The sequence below is a fragment of the Gopherus flavomarginatus genome, chromosome 1 (assembly GCF_025201925.1).
Source record: "Gopherus flavomarginatus isolate rGopFla2 chromosome 1, rGopFla2.mat.asm, whole genome shotgun sequence".
Lineage (NCBI taxonomy): Eukaryota > Metazoa > Chordata > Testudines > Testudinidae > Gopherus > Gopherus flavomarginatus.
The window spans coordinates 327,996,758-328,016,358 of record NC_066617.1 but is presented as its reverse complement, the minus strand read 5'-3'; the positions used below and the strand labels follow the sequence as shown (position 1 = coordinate 328,016,358).

General features: G+C 39.9%; 1 protein-coding gene across 3 annotated transcripts in view; it reads left to right on the top strand.

Annotated features, from left to right (window-relative positions):
- WASF3 (WASP family member 3) overlaps positions 1-19,601 on the top strand; it is a 159,353-nt gene that overhangs the window by 134,286 nt on the left and 5,466 nt on the right. For 2 of the 3 annotated variants that reach the window (XM_050937259.1, XM_050937258.1), the window contains 4 exons: positions 41-194; positions 2,146-2,263; positions 9,565-9,740; positions 18,447-18,710. In XM_050937259.1, coding sequence (XP_050793216.1) covers positions 41-194; positions 2,146-2,263; positions 9,565-9,740; positions 18,447-18,710 — 712 coding nt within the window. Of the gene's footprint in view, positions 1-40; positions 195-2,145; positions 2,264-9,564; positions 9,741-17,389; positions 17,557-18,446; positions 18,711-19,601 lie in introns of all 3 variants that reach the window. The other variant, XM_050937260.1, reaches the window with a different exon arrangement.

The window sequence follows — 19,601 nt, the reverse complement described above, 5'->3', positions numbered from 1 at the left end:
AAATATCCACAATTAAATATCTTCTTTTCCTCTCTAATAGTATCATTACAGGATATCAACATGAAAAAAGCATTCAAAAGTTCAACAATACAGGACCAGCAAGTTGTTTCAAAGAACAGCATTCCTAATCCAGTGGCTGACATCTACAATCAGAGTGACAAACCACCTCCACTGAATATTCTTACACCGTATCGGTATGGATACAGTCAGTGCCTAAATTCTTGTACTGTGCTATTCATCTCATTTAATGCTAGATACATTCTGAGCAGTGTAGAGGAGAATGGATAGGTAACTATATAGTACAGATGCGTTTCTGAATACACGGTTTCAGGTGTATCCTCTGGTTTTATGAGGTAATAGTCTGAGTCACCCTTTTCACATTGCAAGATAATACAGTGTTAACAAATGGAATAAATATAAATAATGCAAGACCCCATCAGACTGAATGGTAACAATTTATTAATTTCTAGGTGTTAATATTTTTGGTATTTGAAAAGAAAACCAAATTATTAGTTTCATAGAGTGGATTTCTGTGAATGTGGAAAATGGCTCATTGGATATAATGTAACATAATTTGGTTTTGCAGTGCTTTGTATATGGAAGCAGCTATAGAAATTATTATATTAAAGTTACACAGTCTGAGCACAGGACTCTGAGCCAGACACACCCAATTTCTAAAGCTCATTCTTACACTAATTTCCTCTATAGCTTTAGAGAAGTCATTTAATATCTATTTTAATTTATCCATGTGCAAAGGAGTGTTGTAAGTTATTGCCATACTAGATGACTTTCAACAATGAATGTGGTGGCATAAATACCTAGATAGAGAGCAACAGCCCCTCCTTGGTGGAGTGGAAAAGGGACACTGTCTGCCTACCTGTCAAGTGCAGATAGTTCCTTCTCTCAAAAAATTAACATCTGAAAGTGAACCTAAGAAGTGGAAATGGGTAATTTTTTCATGAACATATAATACGGCGAGTTTTGTGGATTGTACTGAATGGACAAACTGGATTTTCATACTGTAAAATAATTGTAAGCTACCAGGTTGTGATGAATAATTGTACTCATTTCTGCACTCTAGTTGAAATCGTCCCATTTCAGAATAATGTAAATCTGAACCTGATTGGTAGTACGAAATAGAGGTTGTCATTGAGTATATAAATACTGTAAAGAAAAGGAAGAATATAGTAGTTACCATTTTATTCTGTTTATCTTGAGTTTTGGGTGCTGCTGCTGTTTGCTTACCTGACTTTTTCCTGGCAAATAGACAGGTACAGTAAGCAGTAGTAAACAGGACTTCATTCTCTGGCTTCCATTAGATTTATAATAGTCTGTTTAAAGAATCTCATTTTTAAGTCCTTTTCTAGGTGTTCTGGGTAATACTTATCATTTCTTTCCCTAAAATGTCTTGGGTATTAAATTGCTTAAATATGAGTGATTGCTAATATAACTAATGCTTATAACAGGATGCCTTGTAATTTCTGATTGTACAATATTTCTGCAAAAAGTATATGCTTGTGCTTCAGTAACTTATCTGAAAAAGCTCTATATAAATAACATATCAGAGTGATTGCAGCGTATTTTTTAGTATCATTATCTTGAAGGAATAATTGTAGATAATTTTAATTGCTGAATATTTTAAAATGAAATTAAAATTTTATTAATCCAGTGCTCATAAATAGCTGAATAATGAAGTATTTTGTGTATCTGTTTGTGCTGCATAATTATATGTTGGTGACAGTGTTATAGCAGTGTAATTGAGAGATTTTGCTTTACTGTACTCATAGACCTTAAGGCCAGAAAGGCAGGCCACAGAACTTCGTCCATCCACTCCTGTAATAGATCCATAACATCTGTCTGAGTTACTCAAGTCCTCAAATCATGATTCAAAAACTTCTTTTAATTCTGTTAAATATATTGTAGTTTCAGAGTAGTAGTGTAGTTCATTTACACAGATGACATTGCTCTGGAACTCTTTCATAGACGTTGAACTAAAATTACGTGCAGTGTACTTTATATGGCTTACTACAGTTAAACAATAGAAGGGGACTAAGTTTAAACCAACAAACCTCAAAGCTGAGCCTCTTGAGTTTTAAATAACGTATTATTGACATTTACTAAGCTTTTCTTCCATTGTGTTTACAGAGATGATAAGAAAGATGGTTTGAAATTCTATACTGATCCCTCCTATTTTTTTGATCTTTGGAAAGAAAAAATGTTACAAGATACAGAAGACAAACGAAAAGAGAAGAGGAGACAAAAGGTAAATAGCAGTATAATAAATGTGTAGAATATATATACAGAATTTATGCATATGCACTTGTCCAGGCTAGGTTGTGCTTAGCTTATGTATATATCTAAAGTCTTTCGCTACTTAGATATGACTGAAATAGTAGGTTTCGCATTAGAATTTTGGTTACAGTTTATTCTCTTTACTTTGAGGCTTGGAAATGGAATAAACAGAGCTATAGTTTTCTTTAAATCCTTACTATTATCTGCTTTTTTAGTATTCAGGAAATCAGCCATCTTTGCTTCATTGGGAACAGTATATGCCTTGGTAGGAATGAAGTTTAAATTGTAATGTTTTATGATGTTTCTTTATCTTTGCATTCATTATTAGGGGTTCTTTATCCTGCTACCCTACACACACAGGAGAACACAAATTTCAGATAATTATCCTATTTCTTTATATTCTTTAATTGTGACTCTTCACTTTTTTGCTTCTATTGGAAGACAGCACAGATATTTCATGGATTGGCAACTAGAGTGGATGTGTATTAGGAATGATACTCCTTGCTGTCCCTCAAAGCCAAAAAAAAATTAAAGTTCTTCATAGAGAAGAATCTTCCAAATTTTTACTAGTGTGTTCAGGTATTTGAGTAGCACAGGTCAGAGGCATCTATCATGAGGGTGTACACACATATATATTTTTTAAAGTGTTAGTTTTTAGCTTGCATGGGATGAAGAGTTTAGTGGATGCTTATTCATGTTGCTGCTTTGCTGCTGGTTGGTTTGAGGAAGCTCTGGAAGGGCCATAAGGTTCTTCATGCAATCCTAAGACAGGAGAATTAGAAGAAAAGGTAGATGAATCAACAGATGCCTGTCTTATCCAACATGATGCCCTCCTGGATACCAGGGAATGGGTCTAATTGGTCTAAAGGGTTCCAGAAGAAAAGAGCTCCAAGTAAGGACCATCAGACTGCTGATTTGGAGAGTCGCATGTTAAAACTTAGAATGCACATATGCCACCTGCCTCTAAATCAAAGTGAAGAGTCACCATACTGAAACTTCACTCCTCCAGATTCATAAAGTGAAATTCATTCCTTCTGACCCCCCAGGATTCTCAGCATCATAAATCACATAGAACATTCACCAGGTCTGTGAACATAATGTAAGGTTGCTGCCCACAGAGCCTACAAGGAGCCTGATATCAGAAGGGAGGTGGGAAGGAGGAGGATGCCTGCAAGAATAAAAATAGATTGAACTGGAAGGGTTGGTCAGTAGGCTCACTCACCTGAAGACTGAGCCACAAGGACTTGTCCCAGTAGTCAGTAGGGAATTCTACCATGCATTGAGAGAGAACACAAGTCTTCTTTGCAGCTGTCTAGACAGGTCTGTGCGGAAATTACTGTGCATTAAAAGTAGGGCTGTCAATTAATCAGTTAACTCACACGATTAACTCAAACATTAGTGATTACAAAAATTAATCGTGATTAATCATAGTTTGAATTGCAGTGTTAATAGAATACCAATTGAAATTTATTACATATTTTTGGATGTTTTCTACATTTTCAAATATATTGATTTCAAGAACAACACAGAATACAAAGTGTACAATGCTCATTTCATATTATTATTATTCTTACAAATATTTACACTGTAAAAATGATAAAAGAAATAGTATTTTTGAATTCACCTCAGATAAATATTGTAGTTCAATCTCTTTATCATGAAAGTGCAACTTATAAATGTAGATTTTTTTTTGTTACATAACTGCACTCAGAAACAAAACAATGTAAAACAGCTGACAAGGCCACTCAGTCCTACTTCTTGTTAAGCCAATCTCTAAGAGAAACAAGTTTGTTTATATTTACTGGAGATATGCTGCCCACTTCTTACTGACAATGTCACCTGAAAGTGAGAACAGGTATTCACATGGCACTTTTGTAGCCAGCATTGCAAGGTATTTACATGCCACATATGCTAAACATTCGTATGCCCCTTCATGCTTTGGCCACCATTCCAGAGGACATGAGTGGCACATTTCAAAAAGTTGGCAGGAAGGTGTGAGTAACACTACTGTTACTCACACCTTTTTGAAATGGGCCACTCTCATTACCACTACAAAAGTTATTATTCCTTCTTTGGTATTCTACTGTTAATTGAATTGTCTCGTTACACTAACCTCACACTTGCTAAGGCAACTCCCATCTTTTCATGTATTTATACCTGCTCCTTATTGAAAAATGGAAAACACTTTTGTGACAAACTTAGAAATAATTTTCATTCTTCAGGTTAGAAAAGGAGTAATTTAGTTTCATATTTTTCATTAACATTTTTATAGAAAATTATTTACTGCATCTTTTGATTCTTATTTTTTTTCTTTTCCAATCCTTTTGTCCCTTCTATTTTTTTTTATTTTTTTTACATTTTACTTTTGGAAAAAAAGGAAGGACAGGAAAATCTATTAACTGAAAAAAATCAAGTAAATTTTTCATTTTCCAGTTTTTTCAAAAAATAATTTAGAAAAAACAATTTTTCACAAATGTGTCTAATTTTTATAAAGGCCATCATTCTATAAAAAATAATTTTCATTTGGCAAATTTTAACCCATTCTACAGAGATTCTTCTATAAACGTGAGAATTCTCATAAACACATTTCTGGGGCAAATTTTTAGATAATTTAATTTATTCATTATGTTTATATCTGTGTGTGCAGATTTTAACTATTTTCTTAGGAGAGCCACAATGCCGAAGTTATGATTTAGTGTATTTCTGGTAAGAGTAATATAGTAAACCTCCAAAAATGCAATCCATATACCTTCACAGTTTCACCTTATGAGGCACTTGAATTGAGTAAACAAAATTGAAAAAAGGAAAAATATAAAGCTACTATGAGAAATAGGGCATTACCTCAGGTGATTGACAGAAACATACCGAATAGCTCTCCTGATGCCACTGTGAAGACATGCATTTTAAATCATCCTAGACCAGGGGTTCTCAAACTGGGAGTCATGACCATTCAGGGGGTCACAAACTTATTACATGGGGGGGGTCACAAGCTGTCAGCCTCCACCCCCAAACCCTGCTATGCCTCCAGCATTTATAATAGTGTTAAATACAAAAAAATGTGTTTTTAATATATGTCGCACTCGTAGGTTTGCTGTGTGAAAGGGGTCACCAATACAAAAGTTTGAGAGAAACTGCCCTAAACCCTTAGAATGTTGAAAGAAGATGACAATATTTTGTTTTGTTAGTTGAAGAATTGTATTTTGTGTCTTGAATTCCACTAGAGGACTATTTCTTAAATTTGTTACTTATATCGTTTTTTATATATGATTTTCCTTTGAGATCTTAGTGCTTTACATACCATATGTGTTTAAGACAAATTATCCATCCCTGTTGAATACCCATGCACTTTAAGAATGATGCTGTCTTCTTAAACTAACTTGTTGATCAACAATAGACCCTGTGTAGACTAAGAAAAAAAATTGTAATTCAGATTGAATATTTTTTGTTTGTTTTATATACTGTACGTTTGAATAAAAACAAAGTTCGGGAATATTGAGATCTCTGTTACAAATCTTATTAACATAGCACTTGCAGTTTTAAAGACAGCATGAGCATACTGTGACAAAGTTCCTCCTCTACCTTGGTGGGTCCTGCGCTTATTGGCAGATTTGCTCACCTCAGTGATCTCCCCCACAGTCTGGGTCAACTCCTCCTGTGTCTGATCAGGAGTTGGGAGTTTTGGGGGGGACCCGGGCCCACCCTCTACTCTGGGTTCCAGCCCAGGACCCTGTGAATTGCAGCTGTCTATAGTACCTCCTGTAACAGCTGCATGACAGCTACAACTTCCTAGGCTACTTCCCCATGGCCTCCTCCAAACACCTTCTTTATCCTCACCACAGGACCTTCCTCCTGGTGTCTGATAACGCTTGTACTCCTTAGTCCTCCAGCAGCTCACCCTCTCACTCTCAGCTCCTTGTGCCTCTTGCTCCCAGCTCCTCACACGCACTTCTTCTCCCCTGGCTCCCCCACCACCTGACTGGAGTGAGCTCCTTTTTAAACCTAGGTGCCCTGATTAGCCTGCCTTGATTGGCTGCAGGTGATCTAATCAGCCTGTCTGCCTTAGTTGGTTCTAGCAGGTTCCTGATTACTCTAGTGCGGTCCCTGCTCTGGTCACTCAAGGAACAGAAAACTCCTCATCCAGTGATGAGTATATTTGCCCTCTACCAGACTCCTGTACCTCACTGATCTGGGTCTGTCATAATACTTAACTACTTCACAGAATGACAACTTTTTAGGTGTATTTGAGTGTATTTAGTCAAGCGGCAATGACAACAAATTACATTTTTATAGCTGAAATTCCACATAGAATTCAGTACATGAGAATTCCACAAATGACCTGTATCTTATCAGAGTAAAATCTCTACAAGTCTTCTAAATGAGAAGTATGTGTAGTACTCTGTAGTCTGCTAAAAAACAGACATTCAAATAGAATGCTAATTTAGGGTCTAATCCTGTGAGGTTCTTTGCCTCAACTTCCATTGCAATCAATGAGAGATAAAAGGTGATCATCACTCGTAGATTCAGGTTTTCAGAGTATCTGTGGGGCAGTTGCCTTAAATGGTTGAGGTATTGGCCATAGGAAGTTCTTGATACCTATTATTCATTTTTGACCCTATTTTTACAGGATTAGGAAACTCATGGAGGCATGCATGAACATTTAATATGATGGTTCTTTCAAATGACAGTGTTCTCTCTGAACAAAAGTGTATTTTTGTAAAATCCTCCATGTGTTTAAAAACTACTATAAGGTCTCCTATTCTGCTCTGTTATACTTTTAGGTCTGTAATCGAGTGGCCAGGGAGTTTGAAGTGTTCTCCAACTGGTTTTTGAATGTTATAATTCTTGACGTCTGATTTGTGTCCATTCAAAAACCAGTTGGAGAACACTTCAACCTCCCTGGCCACTCGATTGCAGACCTAAAAGTTGCAATATTACAACAAAAAAACTTAAAAAACAGACTCCAAGGAGAGACTGCTGAATTGGAATTGATTTGCAAATTGGACACCATTAAATGAGGTTTGAATGAAGACTGGGAGTGGATGGCCATTACACAAAGTAAGACTGTTTCCCCATGTTTATCCCCCCACCCCCCCAAGTTCTTTGTATCTCCTTGTCAAGTGCTGGAAATGGGCCATTTTCATTACCACTACAAACAGTTCTTTTTCTCTCCTGCTGACAACAGCTCATCTTAACTGATCACTCCCCTTATAATGTGTATGGTAACACCCATTGTTTCATGTTCTGTGTGTGTGTGTGTGTGTGTATATATATATATATATATATATATATATATATATATATATATATATATATATATATATATATATATATATATATATAATAAAATTATAATCTTCCTTCTGTATTTTCCACTACATGCATCCGGTAAAGTGAGCTGTAGCCCACAAAAGCTTATACTACAATAAATTTGTTAGTCTCTAAGGTGCCACAAGTACGTCTATTCTTTAAGGTGTTTAAGTGATTTTTCTATAGTTGTATTTAAAAAGTCAGTCAGTGATCTCTGATGTGATATTATGCTGTCAATTGGTAAACTCAAATTAATATATTAACTATTGGTGAACTTTTTTAATTTCTTCAAAGTACTGCAGATACATGCTGAAGCTATTTTCTTATATCACCCCTATCACTTCATTGCAAATGCTTTTTGTGCATAATTTTTGCTAACCTTTTTAATGCAAGTGTTATGCTGAAGGTAATTATTTCTGGTCTCTAACAATATGTTTGCCATATTTGTTGAAGCATTTATTTTCTGAAAGTCAGACTATACACTCTTTCCCTGTCTTTAATCTATAGCACCTACTTGTTTACATGGCTTCTACTACATTTTTAGAGCCCTGCAAATCCACGGAAATCTGCTTTATATCAACGGACCATTTTTGCGGATCGGATGCGTATACAAATGTATCTACGCAGGGCTCTATATATTTTATTTAAAGAGAGAGAGAGAGAGAGAGACCACGCTCTTTGAAAGTAGTAATGTCCTCTAGAGTTCTGCATTCATTACCCCACATACCCATCACCAGAGCTGCAGTGGAATTATTTGCCCGACGTTTGCATGCTAATAAAAAGAAATGTCACTTGAAATAGGATAAAAATAAAACTGCCCTATATGCAGATATAGTTCTGTTTTGTAACAAGCCTTCTCAATCCTTTTGACTGAAATTAAATGTATTCGAGATGTCTCTAGATTTAAAGTGAACTAATAAATCAAGAAAGTTAGAGGTAAATGTTATCCAGTCTATCCAGTGCTCATTCAATAAAGGTACAAATCTTAAATAATCTGGAACAACTAGACAACCTAAACTTGACCCTCTAATAAATCTGTTTTTTTTAATTTCTAAGGTTTTTTTTTTAAATGTATTCATCATCTTGGTTGGGCAGGATAGCTACCATTGGGATTGTGGATGTTTGTGAAAGCACTAAAATAGCACTAGAAAGACAGGAAGAAAGAGAGAATTCACTGAAATTATTTGGAGTTTTACATCAAAATCTCAAGTATGTGAAACAGACTGATAGCTTCGTGATACAATAAATTACTGAACTGAATACTGACGTGTTGCAGATATGATTAATGTGACTCATTTCCTATAAGAGAATGTGAAATGAGAGTGAGGAGAGAGCGGGAGGAATTTTGTTCTTTTTCTTATTTGTTATTCAGACATGAAAGGCCAAACAAGTTAGAAAAGGAAATCTCAAATCGTGGCATGCAATAGCAGCTGGAAAGAGTTACCACTTTTCCATGTTTCTTTCAAAATTCTAGGTGCTTTATAGGCATGCAAAACCATTGGTGTTTATATGCAATTCGTTCTGATTATGTTTTACACACACACTTATTATTTATAGGTCTAAGAAGTGTTACCAGATGCGTTTCAGAATTGTCTGAATACATCATTACCGTGTATTGTGAGCAAAGATTTTAAAAATGTATCTTTTTTAACAATGACAATTATTCTGTGTTTACTGGGTTGGGGAAATAGGTAAAGATCATTACTTAAATTAAAATTTTCTACAAAAGTATGTCAAAGAAACAGTAATAGTACAGTAATGAATAACATTACCTTCTATCAGGCCCATAGTATAAGGAGATATTTAACTCTTTCACTGCCATTGTTACTGCAGAGGAATTTTTTGTAGACTTGGCTTTATCTGTAATTCTAGTCTTATTTCTATACACGCTAACTGCATTTTAACCTCTTTTCCTTTCCTTTTCTCTCTGTTTTGCATGCTTGCTTTCTCTCTTTTGAACATAAGGAGCAAAAGCGTATAGATGGCACAACCCGTGAGGTGAAAAAGGTTAGAAAAGCCAGGAACAGGCGCCAGGAGTGGAATATGATGGCATATGACAAAGAGCTTAGACCTGACAACAGGTTGTCTCAAAATGTGTACCATGGAGCATCTTCAGAGGGATCACTGTCCCCAGATACTAGGTCTGTTTACAAACCCTTTGCTATATCACAGTTATATGTTCAGAGATTCTGAGTAGCCTTAGATTGAGAATGTAGAAGTTAGTATAGAAAAGACACCATAAACATTTTAAACTTGTTCTCAGAAATGCTTTTAAAGTACTATGAAATTTAAGAAATATGTACTAATTACTTGAAATTTCTGTACATCCACTCCGTATGTTTTTGTTGTCTGAACTTTAGTCGTATTTAACTTGTGTGATGGTGTTTGTTTCATATTTTATTTTTGCATTTTGTACAGGTGTAATTGAAGAAGGATTTAGATCTGTATATAATTGTTAGTTCCAGTGTCTCTTCCTTCATTTTGACCTTGATATATTTTATTGCTACTGACAGTAATGTTGTTTTTCTGTGCAAGATGACTGTTAATCATTTCAGGATCTAGTCATCTGTGAGATCTTAGTGTTTTTCTATTTAAGTGAGAAATACTTTAAATACCTGGTGATGTATATAATTTTGCCTTTTTTGGGATGCTATAATTGGGAAACAGTTCTTTGTCACTCTGCTTTTTTACAAAAGCAAGCTACAAAACCAGCTGCATTGTTATGGCTTAAAACAAGTCACTTTGAACAAAAATCTCCTCTCAGGTGCACACAACAGAGCTCATCTTCAGAATTCTGCACCCACCATGTGTATGAAACTCCCTTTGAACTCAGTAGGAGATCTGTATGCAAGGGAGAGCCAGACATCTGAGGCTGTTCATCAAGTGGGTCTAGGTAGAGAATTTTTCCCTAAACGTTTGTTCTGTGTGTTGTATTTAATTGATAGGCAGAAGAAACATAGGAAATAATTGGAATCTAGTGAAAAGCCAAACTATTTCACAATTCCAGTAAGGGTTTAGGTTGTTTACTTGTTGTGGCCATTGGGCAACAGCCACTGAGCAGGAGTGGGGTTGATGTTTTCGGTTCACTGGATAATTGTGATTAATGAAGGGGAATCTGCTCAGAACTTTTTCTTCAACACTGAATATTTTTTGTCTGCTGTAGTCTTCTGCCAGATGACGACTCTTTGGAAACCAGCCAGAGGCTTTTTTTTTTTTTGTATCTTCTCTTTCCATCAATTTTAAGTTTCAAAAAGAGTTTGTTGTCAGACTTTTTCCCTTGTCTGTTTTTTTACCAGTTTATTTTAGTTTACCATAATTTCGACAGCCAAAAATGTGTCCTGCTAATCACTCTATTTTATCTTTTTATGCAAAGTTCTTTTAAGTTAGTATTTTCAAAATGTTGAACTGATTCTTGCTTGAATTTAGTGCCAGATAAAAGACTTTCGGTGCCTTGTTCACTATGGCAATGGGCGGGCTCCCACCTTCCTGGGTGGGAGGCCCTGGGAGAGGGAGGGTATTCTAGAGTGAGCTTGTCCTGCATTCACCCTGCTACAGCTCCTGTGCCATGGGGCTGATCAGCCTCCCAGCTTTGGGAGCATGCAGACAGGGCCCTCACTGCACCCCACCTTTTTCACAGCACTGGTGTTTTTGTGTGTATATGTGGCTTTCACAACCCATAGTGTTTGTGGAGGGAGGAGAAGGGGCCTGAGACAGGGACCCTGTGTAAGTTTACCAAGGGCACATTGGTTGATCTAGGTCGGATTGAACTGATGGGATGATATTAGTGCCCATTACTCAACTGCAAGATGTAGATTTGTTGCATCTCTACATTTTCTTCCTTCACACACCTATCACATGGCTTCCAGGAACCTTGAGATTAAAGAGTCACATTTAATTTAACTTTTTTTCCCCTTTATTTCCCTGTAATGTCAAAACGTGTTCATCACTCTTTGTGTTCAGATTTTTTTAATGTGAAGAAAGCAAGCTCTGGGAAATAGTTGTAACATGTAACTTTCCCCAAGCAGGAACTGTAAAGACCCTTGTAATAACCTTAGTCCCAGATTTGGACCTTAGCGTCCAAAATATGGGGGTTAGCATGAAAACCTCCAAGCTTAGTTACCAGCTTGGACCTGGTACTTGCTGCCACCACCCAAAAAATTAGAGTGTTTTGGGGCACTCTGGTCCCCCTGAAAAACCTTCCCTGGGGACCCCAAGACCCAAATCCCTTGAGTCTCACAACAAAGGGAAATAATCCTTTTTCCCTTCCCCCCTCCAGGTGCTCCTGGAGAGATACACAGACACAAGCTCTGTGAACCCAAACAGAGTGAATCTCCCTCTCTGTTCCCAATCCTGGAAACAAAAAGTACTTTCCTATTCCCCCAGAGGGAATGCAAATCAGGCTAGCGATCCAACACACAAATCTCCCCTTGATTTCTTCCTCCCACCAATTCCCTGGTGAGTACAGACTCAATTTCCCTGAAGTAAAGAAAAACTCCAACAGGTCTTAAAAGAAAGCTTTATATAAAAAGAAAGAAAAATAAGTACAAATGTTCTCTCTGTATTAAGATGATACAACACAGGGTCAATTGCTTAAAAGAATATTGAATAAACAGCCTTATTCCAAAAGAATACAAATCAAAGCACTCCAGCACTTATATTCATGCAAATACCAAAGAAAAGAAACCATATAACTTACTATCTGATCTCTTTGTCCTTACACTTGGAAACAGAAGACTAAAAAAAAAAAACTACTTCTCCAAAGCTCAGAGAAAGCAGGCAGCCAGAAAACAAAGACACAGACACTCAATTCCCTCCACCCAAAGTTGAAAAAATCCAGTTTCCTGATTGGTCCTCTGGTCAGGTGCTTCAGGTGAAAAAGACATTAACCCTTAGCTATCTGTTTATGACAACCCTCCACTAGGATCTGGGGTATTTTGGTGTGGGTGGAGGAAGGAGGATTATTTGTAGTATCAAGTTGGTTATGATATTGTACTATCCCTTTCTTATTACAGATTTTGAAATGTTCATAGCAATGTGAACAATGAATTTTGCATGAATCAAATACCTGTCTGTATTGCAAAGTCTAGAGACACAAGATGGGTGAGGTAATATCTTTTATTGGACCAACTTCTGTTGGTGAGAGAGACAAGCTTTTGAGCTATACAGAGCTCTTCTTCAGGCCTGGGAAAGGTACCAAGTGTGTCACAGGTAAATAAAAGTTAGTTTAGCATAAGTAGTTAGCGCACATTCTATCTGTTTGATCTTGTATTTAGCTGTGTCACTCTTAGGGCTTGGCTACACTTGCAGGTGTGCAGCGCTGGGAGTTACAGCTGTCTTCATGCAGCTGTTTAGGGAAAGCGCTGCAGTGTGCCCACATTTGCAGCATTTCCAGTGCTGTTGGGAGTGGTGCATTGTGGACAGCTATCCCACAGAGCACCTCATCCCATTTTGGTGCCGTGGGTTGCGGGAAGGGGATGGAAGGGTGCGGTTCATTCTGCTTCCTGTCCCAACGCCCTGTGGTGCATCGCTTCACATCCCAGCAGTCACTGTTTTTCCATCCACGTTTGGCGCCATTGTGACTCTCCCAATGGTTTCTGTGCAGCGCCATTTCTGTGGGAAATGGAGCCCGAGCTGCTGAGGACTTTGCTGATGAGTGTCCCCAGCACATCACGTTTGGCAGTGGAGCTATTCCTTCAGCTCCAAAGTGACAGTGAGGAGTCCGACGATATCGAGTTGCCTGACGCGTATGACACTAAATTGCTTGTGGCAGTCACGGAAATGCTCAACACCGTGGAACGCCGCTTTTGGGCTCGGGAAACAAGCACTGAGTGGTGGAATCACATTGTCACGGAAGTCTGGGATGACGAGCAGTGGCTACAGAACTTTCGGATGAGAAAAGCCACTTTCATGGGACTGTGTGAGGATCTCGCCCCCACCCTGCGGCGCAAAGACACGAGATTGAGAGCTGCCTTGCCAGTGGAGAAGCGAGTGGCTATTGCAATCTGGAAGCTGGCAACTCCAGACAGCTACCGATTGGTTGCGAACCAGTTTGGAGTGGGAAAGTTGACCGTTGGAATCCTGTTGATGCAAGTTTGCAGGGCCATTAATCGCATCCTGCTAAGAAGAACCATGACTCTGGGGAACATGCAGGACATTCTGGATGGCTTTGCACAAATGGGTTTCCTTAACTGTGGCGGGGCGATAGATGGGACGCATATTCCTATTCTGGCACCACCCCACCTAACATCCGAGTACATTAATTGGAAGGGGTATTTCTCTATGATTCTCCAGGCGCTTGTGGATCACCGTGGGCGTTTCATTGGCATTTACACAGGCTGGCCTGGAAAGGTGCATGATGCACGCATCTTTCGGAACAGTGGCCTGTTCAGGAAGCTGCAGGCCGGGACTTTTTTTCCAGACCGCAAAATCACAGTAGGGGACGTCGAAATGCCCACTGTGATCCTTGGAGACCCCGCTTACCCGTTAATGCCTTGGCTTATGAAACCATATACAGGGAAGCTTGACAGGAGTAAGGACCAGTTCAACTACAGGCTGAGCCGGTGCCGAATGTCTGTGGAGTGTGCTTTTGGCCATTTAAAAGGACACTGGAGATCTCTTTATGGGAAGCTAGACTTGGGGGAAAGCAGCATCCCTGCGGTTATATCCGCGTGCTGTACCCTCCATAATATTTGTGAAGGGAAGGGTGAAAGATTCAGTCAGGCATGGACCTCCGAGGTTCAACGCCTGGAGGCTGAATTTGCAGAGCCAGAGAGCAGGGCTACTAGAGAGGCCCAGCAAAGGGCTTCAAGGATAAGGGATGCCTTGAGGGAAGAATTTGAGGCTGAACACCAACAGTAATGTTTGGTGCCTTGCACGGGAGTGAAGTGCAGTGGTTACAATGATTTGCAGTGCCTGTTTTTTTTCCGGGGCTACGGTATCTTTCACTTTCTGCAATAAAAAAAACTGTTTTAAAAGCCAAGAATTCATTTATTGAAAAGGAAATAACTAAAAGGGCAGTGGAGTGGGGTGGTGAACTGTACAGTCAGAGGTTTGAATATGTCCTGCCTGGAGTGCTGTGCAATGACTGCTGCACTTCAGAATGGAAATGCTGCATGGTGATGGGGGTTGAGTGCAGAGGGTAAGGGTCGTAGTTCTCAGGGCTGGTAGGTGAACGTACAGGTGTTGGGGGCAGCTGGTGGTGGTAAGAACCTGGATGCTGGAGAAGGGGGTTTGGAGCTGACATTGGGGCACAAGGGAAAGAGCTTTGGGACTGGGGTGGGGGCGGCACGGTAGTGCTCTGCCTGCATGGCTATGAGTGACTGAATACATTCCGTTTGGCGCGCCAGGATGCTTATCAGCTGCTTCGTGCTTTTCTTCTTAGCCACTGCCTTTCTCCTGCTTTCTCTTTCCCTCCACTGCTGCATTTTTTCCCTCCATTCCTGCAGTTTTTAACTCTCTCTGGCAGACTGATTCATAACTGCTTTCACCATATCTTCTTTGCTTTTCCATGGCTTCTTCCTCAGGTTTTGTAGCCTCTCAGCAGTCTCTGATACGGCCAGTTAAGAATTCAAGGACACTGTTATTAGAAAGATAAAAATTGAAACATTTAACAGAGAGGCAGCATTGTGTATAATCACAGTGAAGGAGTTTACAGTCTCACTTTAGCATACTTTCCACATACCAAACAGAGCACACAGAACCCACAGCAGCGAAGAAATGGTGAGTAAGGGGGAATGGGTGCAGGAGTTAATTAATCCTGGAAGATAACTCGCTGCTGCGGGTCACCTGGGAAGGGGGACTGATTGGTTCAGGGCTGTACTGGGGTTTCTGTGCGTTGGGAAAAGCAAACAGCTGCAGGGGGACCTACACTGAACACTCTCCCAACATTTTCCACAGGAGTTTATCCTGGAAGATATCTCGCTGCTGCGGGTCACCTGGGAAGCAAGGGGAGGGTCTTCTACAGCAATGCGGATTCCGCCTTGTCCCCTATGCAGCTTGCCTGTGTGCAGCAATGGTCCCCCCACCCCTCGTGGCACAGTGGTGCAGACGTGTTAGCCTGACTGGGACAAGGACCACAGTGGCTCTCCCTATAAACTTGCGCAAGCGCATTGCCCACGCTCTGGCAGAAACTTCTGAAGAGATTACCAAGGCCGATTACCGCGACGTGATAGACCACATCAGTGGGCTATTCCACATCTAGGCATGCATGCAGCCATAACCCCCCCTCCTCTCTCAAAACATTTCCATCCTGAAAATAAAAGCTGCTTACCGGGAACCCGCTCCTCTGCTTCTTCTTCACCAACAAGTTCCAGCTGCTGCGACTGGCTAGCTTCCTCCTGGCTTGAGAAGAGCTCCTGGCTGCATGCCTCCTGGGACTCCAGGGTGTCTCCCCCTACCCCAGTACGCTCACTCTCAGTTTCCTCCCCCCCCACCTCCCCCTCTTCTCCCCGCTCTGAACTGTCCATCGTGGTCGTCGGATTGGCAGTGGGGTCACCTCCAAGTATCGCGTCCAGCTCCTTGTAAAAACGGCAGGTCGTGGGGGCAGCACCTGAGCGGTGGTTTCCCTCACGGGCTTTGCAATAGGCACTCTGCAGCTCCTTTACTTTTAATCCTGCACTGCACCGCGTCCCGGTCATGGCCCCTTTCCAGCATGGCCCTTGAGATCTGCCCATAGGTATCGTAATTCCTATGGCTGGAGCGCAGCTGTGACTGCACAGCTTCCTCCCCCCAAACACTGATGAGGTCCATCAACTTGCCATTGCTTCATGCTGGGGCTCGTTTGGCATGTGGAGGCATGGTCACTTGGAAAGATTCACTGATTGATTGCACTCCCCACCTGGCTGAGCAAACAGGAAGGGGATTTCTAAAATTCCTTGGGCATTTAAAGGGCGGATCACCTGAGGACAGGGCTGTAGAGTGCAAACTGATGAGCAGAGTGGCTGAACAGGCATTCTGGGATACCTCTGAATACCTCGGAGGCCAATTACAGCTCTTTTGGTGGCCACACTTGCGGAGCAGCGCTGCATCACCAGTGCTGCAATCCTTATACCCGAGGCAGAGCAGGAGTACCACCAGCGCTGCAGCCAGGGAGATGCAGCGCTGTATGTGCCTTGCAAGTGTGGACGGTGAGTAAGTTGCAGCGCTGGTGGTGGGTTTACAGCGCTGCAACTCTCCAGTGTAGCCAAGCCCTTAGTACCTTTCCCAGACCTGAAGAAGAGCTCTGTGTAGCTTGAAAGCTTGTCTCTCTCACCAACAGAAATTGATCCAATAAAAGATATTACCTCACCCACCTTGTCTCTCTAATGTCCTCGAACTGAACATGGCTACAACGGTGCTGCATTGCAGAAATCTCCTCTTCAACTATGTGTTAGTTTTGGGACTGTGGTAGGTTGAGGAAGAGATTTAGTAATTTGTATAATGCACCATTTTAACCTTGGTCTACCTTGCGAAGGTTGTGGGAGTGAGGCTATAAAAGTAAATGTGGAAGAGTCCAGTTTTCACAAAAGTTGACTTATGGTGATAAGTGCAAATAGAAATGCCTATAAATAGAGTGCCTATGTATAACTAACTCATAAAATACAAATCATTTTAGCTTTGTTGTAAATATTTGACAAAATACAAAGATGTGCTTTTATTCATAGTATCTTGTTATATTTTAATACAGAGCTTAGGTGATTAAAAAGCCTTTGTTGTTATGCTGTCCTAGTCAAATCCATAAAGTTTGAAATCTACGTTTCCAGACTGTGTCTACTTATTTCATTGCATTTATGTTACACCTGTTGTGCTTCAGAGAGAGAGACACAAGCTGAATCCAAATAGAAACCAGCAAATAAATGTGAGAAAAGTAAGAACAAGAAAAGAAGAGTGGGAAAGAAGGAAAATGGGCATTGAGTTCATGAGTGACGCAAAGAAACTGGAGCAGGCAGGAAGTATGAAAAAGGACAAAATGCCCAAAGGGTGTGTCATTTTGTTTTATTCAAACCCCTGGCTTTTTGTTGCTTGCCTTGTTTCCAGTCTTAGAGATGACATGCATCATTTTACTGACTATCTGTTTTAACCAAGTGACAGGCCGCACGACTGTTACTAATGTAGTACAGCTCTGTGCAGTTATGGGAGGAAGAGATCCTTTTGCTCCCTCTCTTGGATTTATTTGACAAAGCATCATAGACTTTGCATCTTTATGAACTCTCTGCTCAACTAATATGTGCATTTTTCAATCTCTCTCAGCCTTTCCAACCAAACTACTTATGCAAAGAAAGCAAGAAAGCCTTTAAAGATTAAGCTTTTGAAATTAGTTCTCTCTGCTTTGGTAAAATATGTTTTTCTGTATAACTGTCTGCTTCCATTCTTGCTTCCTCTTTCTGCTTTCACTGTTAATTCTTAGCTGGTTGCTCACAGTTATTAATTGTGTGTTGTCAAAAAAAAAAATCAGTGTTTCCTTGCAACTAGGAGAGGACTAAAAAAAAAGCTGTTATTGATTTTGCTTTTTTAATTTAATTTGAGTTGATTTATTCTACAGTATTCTGTCACAGAGTCAATATGCCAAAATATTGAAAAGATGCAAGCCCTGCAGATTAAGATTTAGTCTCTCTGTACTCTAGTTTGTCAGATTAATTCATTTTGATGTTACATGAATCTGAACAGGGGCTGGCTGTTGCCTTAATAATTATTTTGCTGCTGTTGTAGTTTGCATGGTCTGACAAATGCTTGATAATGACAGTAGGGAAACCCATCACAAGAAAAGTCATTCCCAATGCAGTCATTAGCCTTACTGCTTAGCAGTGGAGACACTGTTCTACTACACTCATGTGTTCTGTTCCACCTCATCCCATTTACTTTAATTTCAGGTCCCATGCATCCGATGTTACCGATTATTCTTATCCTGCTACTCCGAATCATTCCCTCCACCAGCAACCAGTAATGTCTTCATATGGAACAGGAGATGGACCACAGTATATGGGTGTAAACCAGGGACTTCAACATGAATATAGACCATCTTCTGCCACAGTGCGGCATGCTACTTTAAACAGACCTCAACAACCACCGCCACCTCCACCCCAGGCCTCAGATGGCCCACACAGCTCTGTACCTTTGGTACCAGCAGACTATGGGTAAAACTTCTGATTTACTGGTGTGGGTTCTTGGAAAAACCAATAGGATGTGGATTTTTCATCATCATAATTCAATACTTAGGACTTGTTTTACATGTTCAAAACTCTGTACAAACTTAACTAATCCTGTTAACACTTCATTAAGGTAGATAGTAGGAAATTTGCTAATTTGCAAAGTATATTTAACAGTGTGAACTAAATGCTGGTGGGGAAATGTCAAAAACTGAAATACAGAACAATGTATTTAATAACACTGATGTGACCGGTTGGACTCCCCTTCTTGGATGCCACCTGATGTACTGGGATTTCACTGAGCCTGCCTGCTCCATTAGCCTAGGCTCCCTCTCCTTGTTTTGCTGAATTAGGCTCTCCAGCCTCTGGCAGCACACACACACGGGTAGGGATGCACCGGCTGTAGAATCACACACAGTCTGCTAATAGCTCTCTATGAGAAGACTCAGCTAGGAAATTACCAACACTCAAGTACAGCTCCCCTCTGGAAAGTACAGCCAAAATAATATTGTCTTGTGTAGAGAAATCTATACAACATAAGCTCATAAATTTGCCCCCTCCCTCAGTGTGGAGGAAGATATGCACAACTTCTTGCCCCCCATCCCCACAGTTATAAATTGCACAAACTAGGTTTAATAATAAACAAAAACAAGTTTATTAACTATAAAAGGCAGATTTTAAGTGATTAGAAGGATAGCAAACAGATCAAAGTAGATTACCAAGCAAATAAAACAAAACACATATACTAAGCTTAAAATCTTAGAGACTGGCTTCAAGAAATAATTTCTCACCCTAAATGTTGTTTTTGAGAAGTTGCAGAGTTTCTGTAACTTAGAATTCCAGTTATTTATCTTTACAGACTCGATTTCTGTCTTAGTC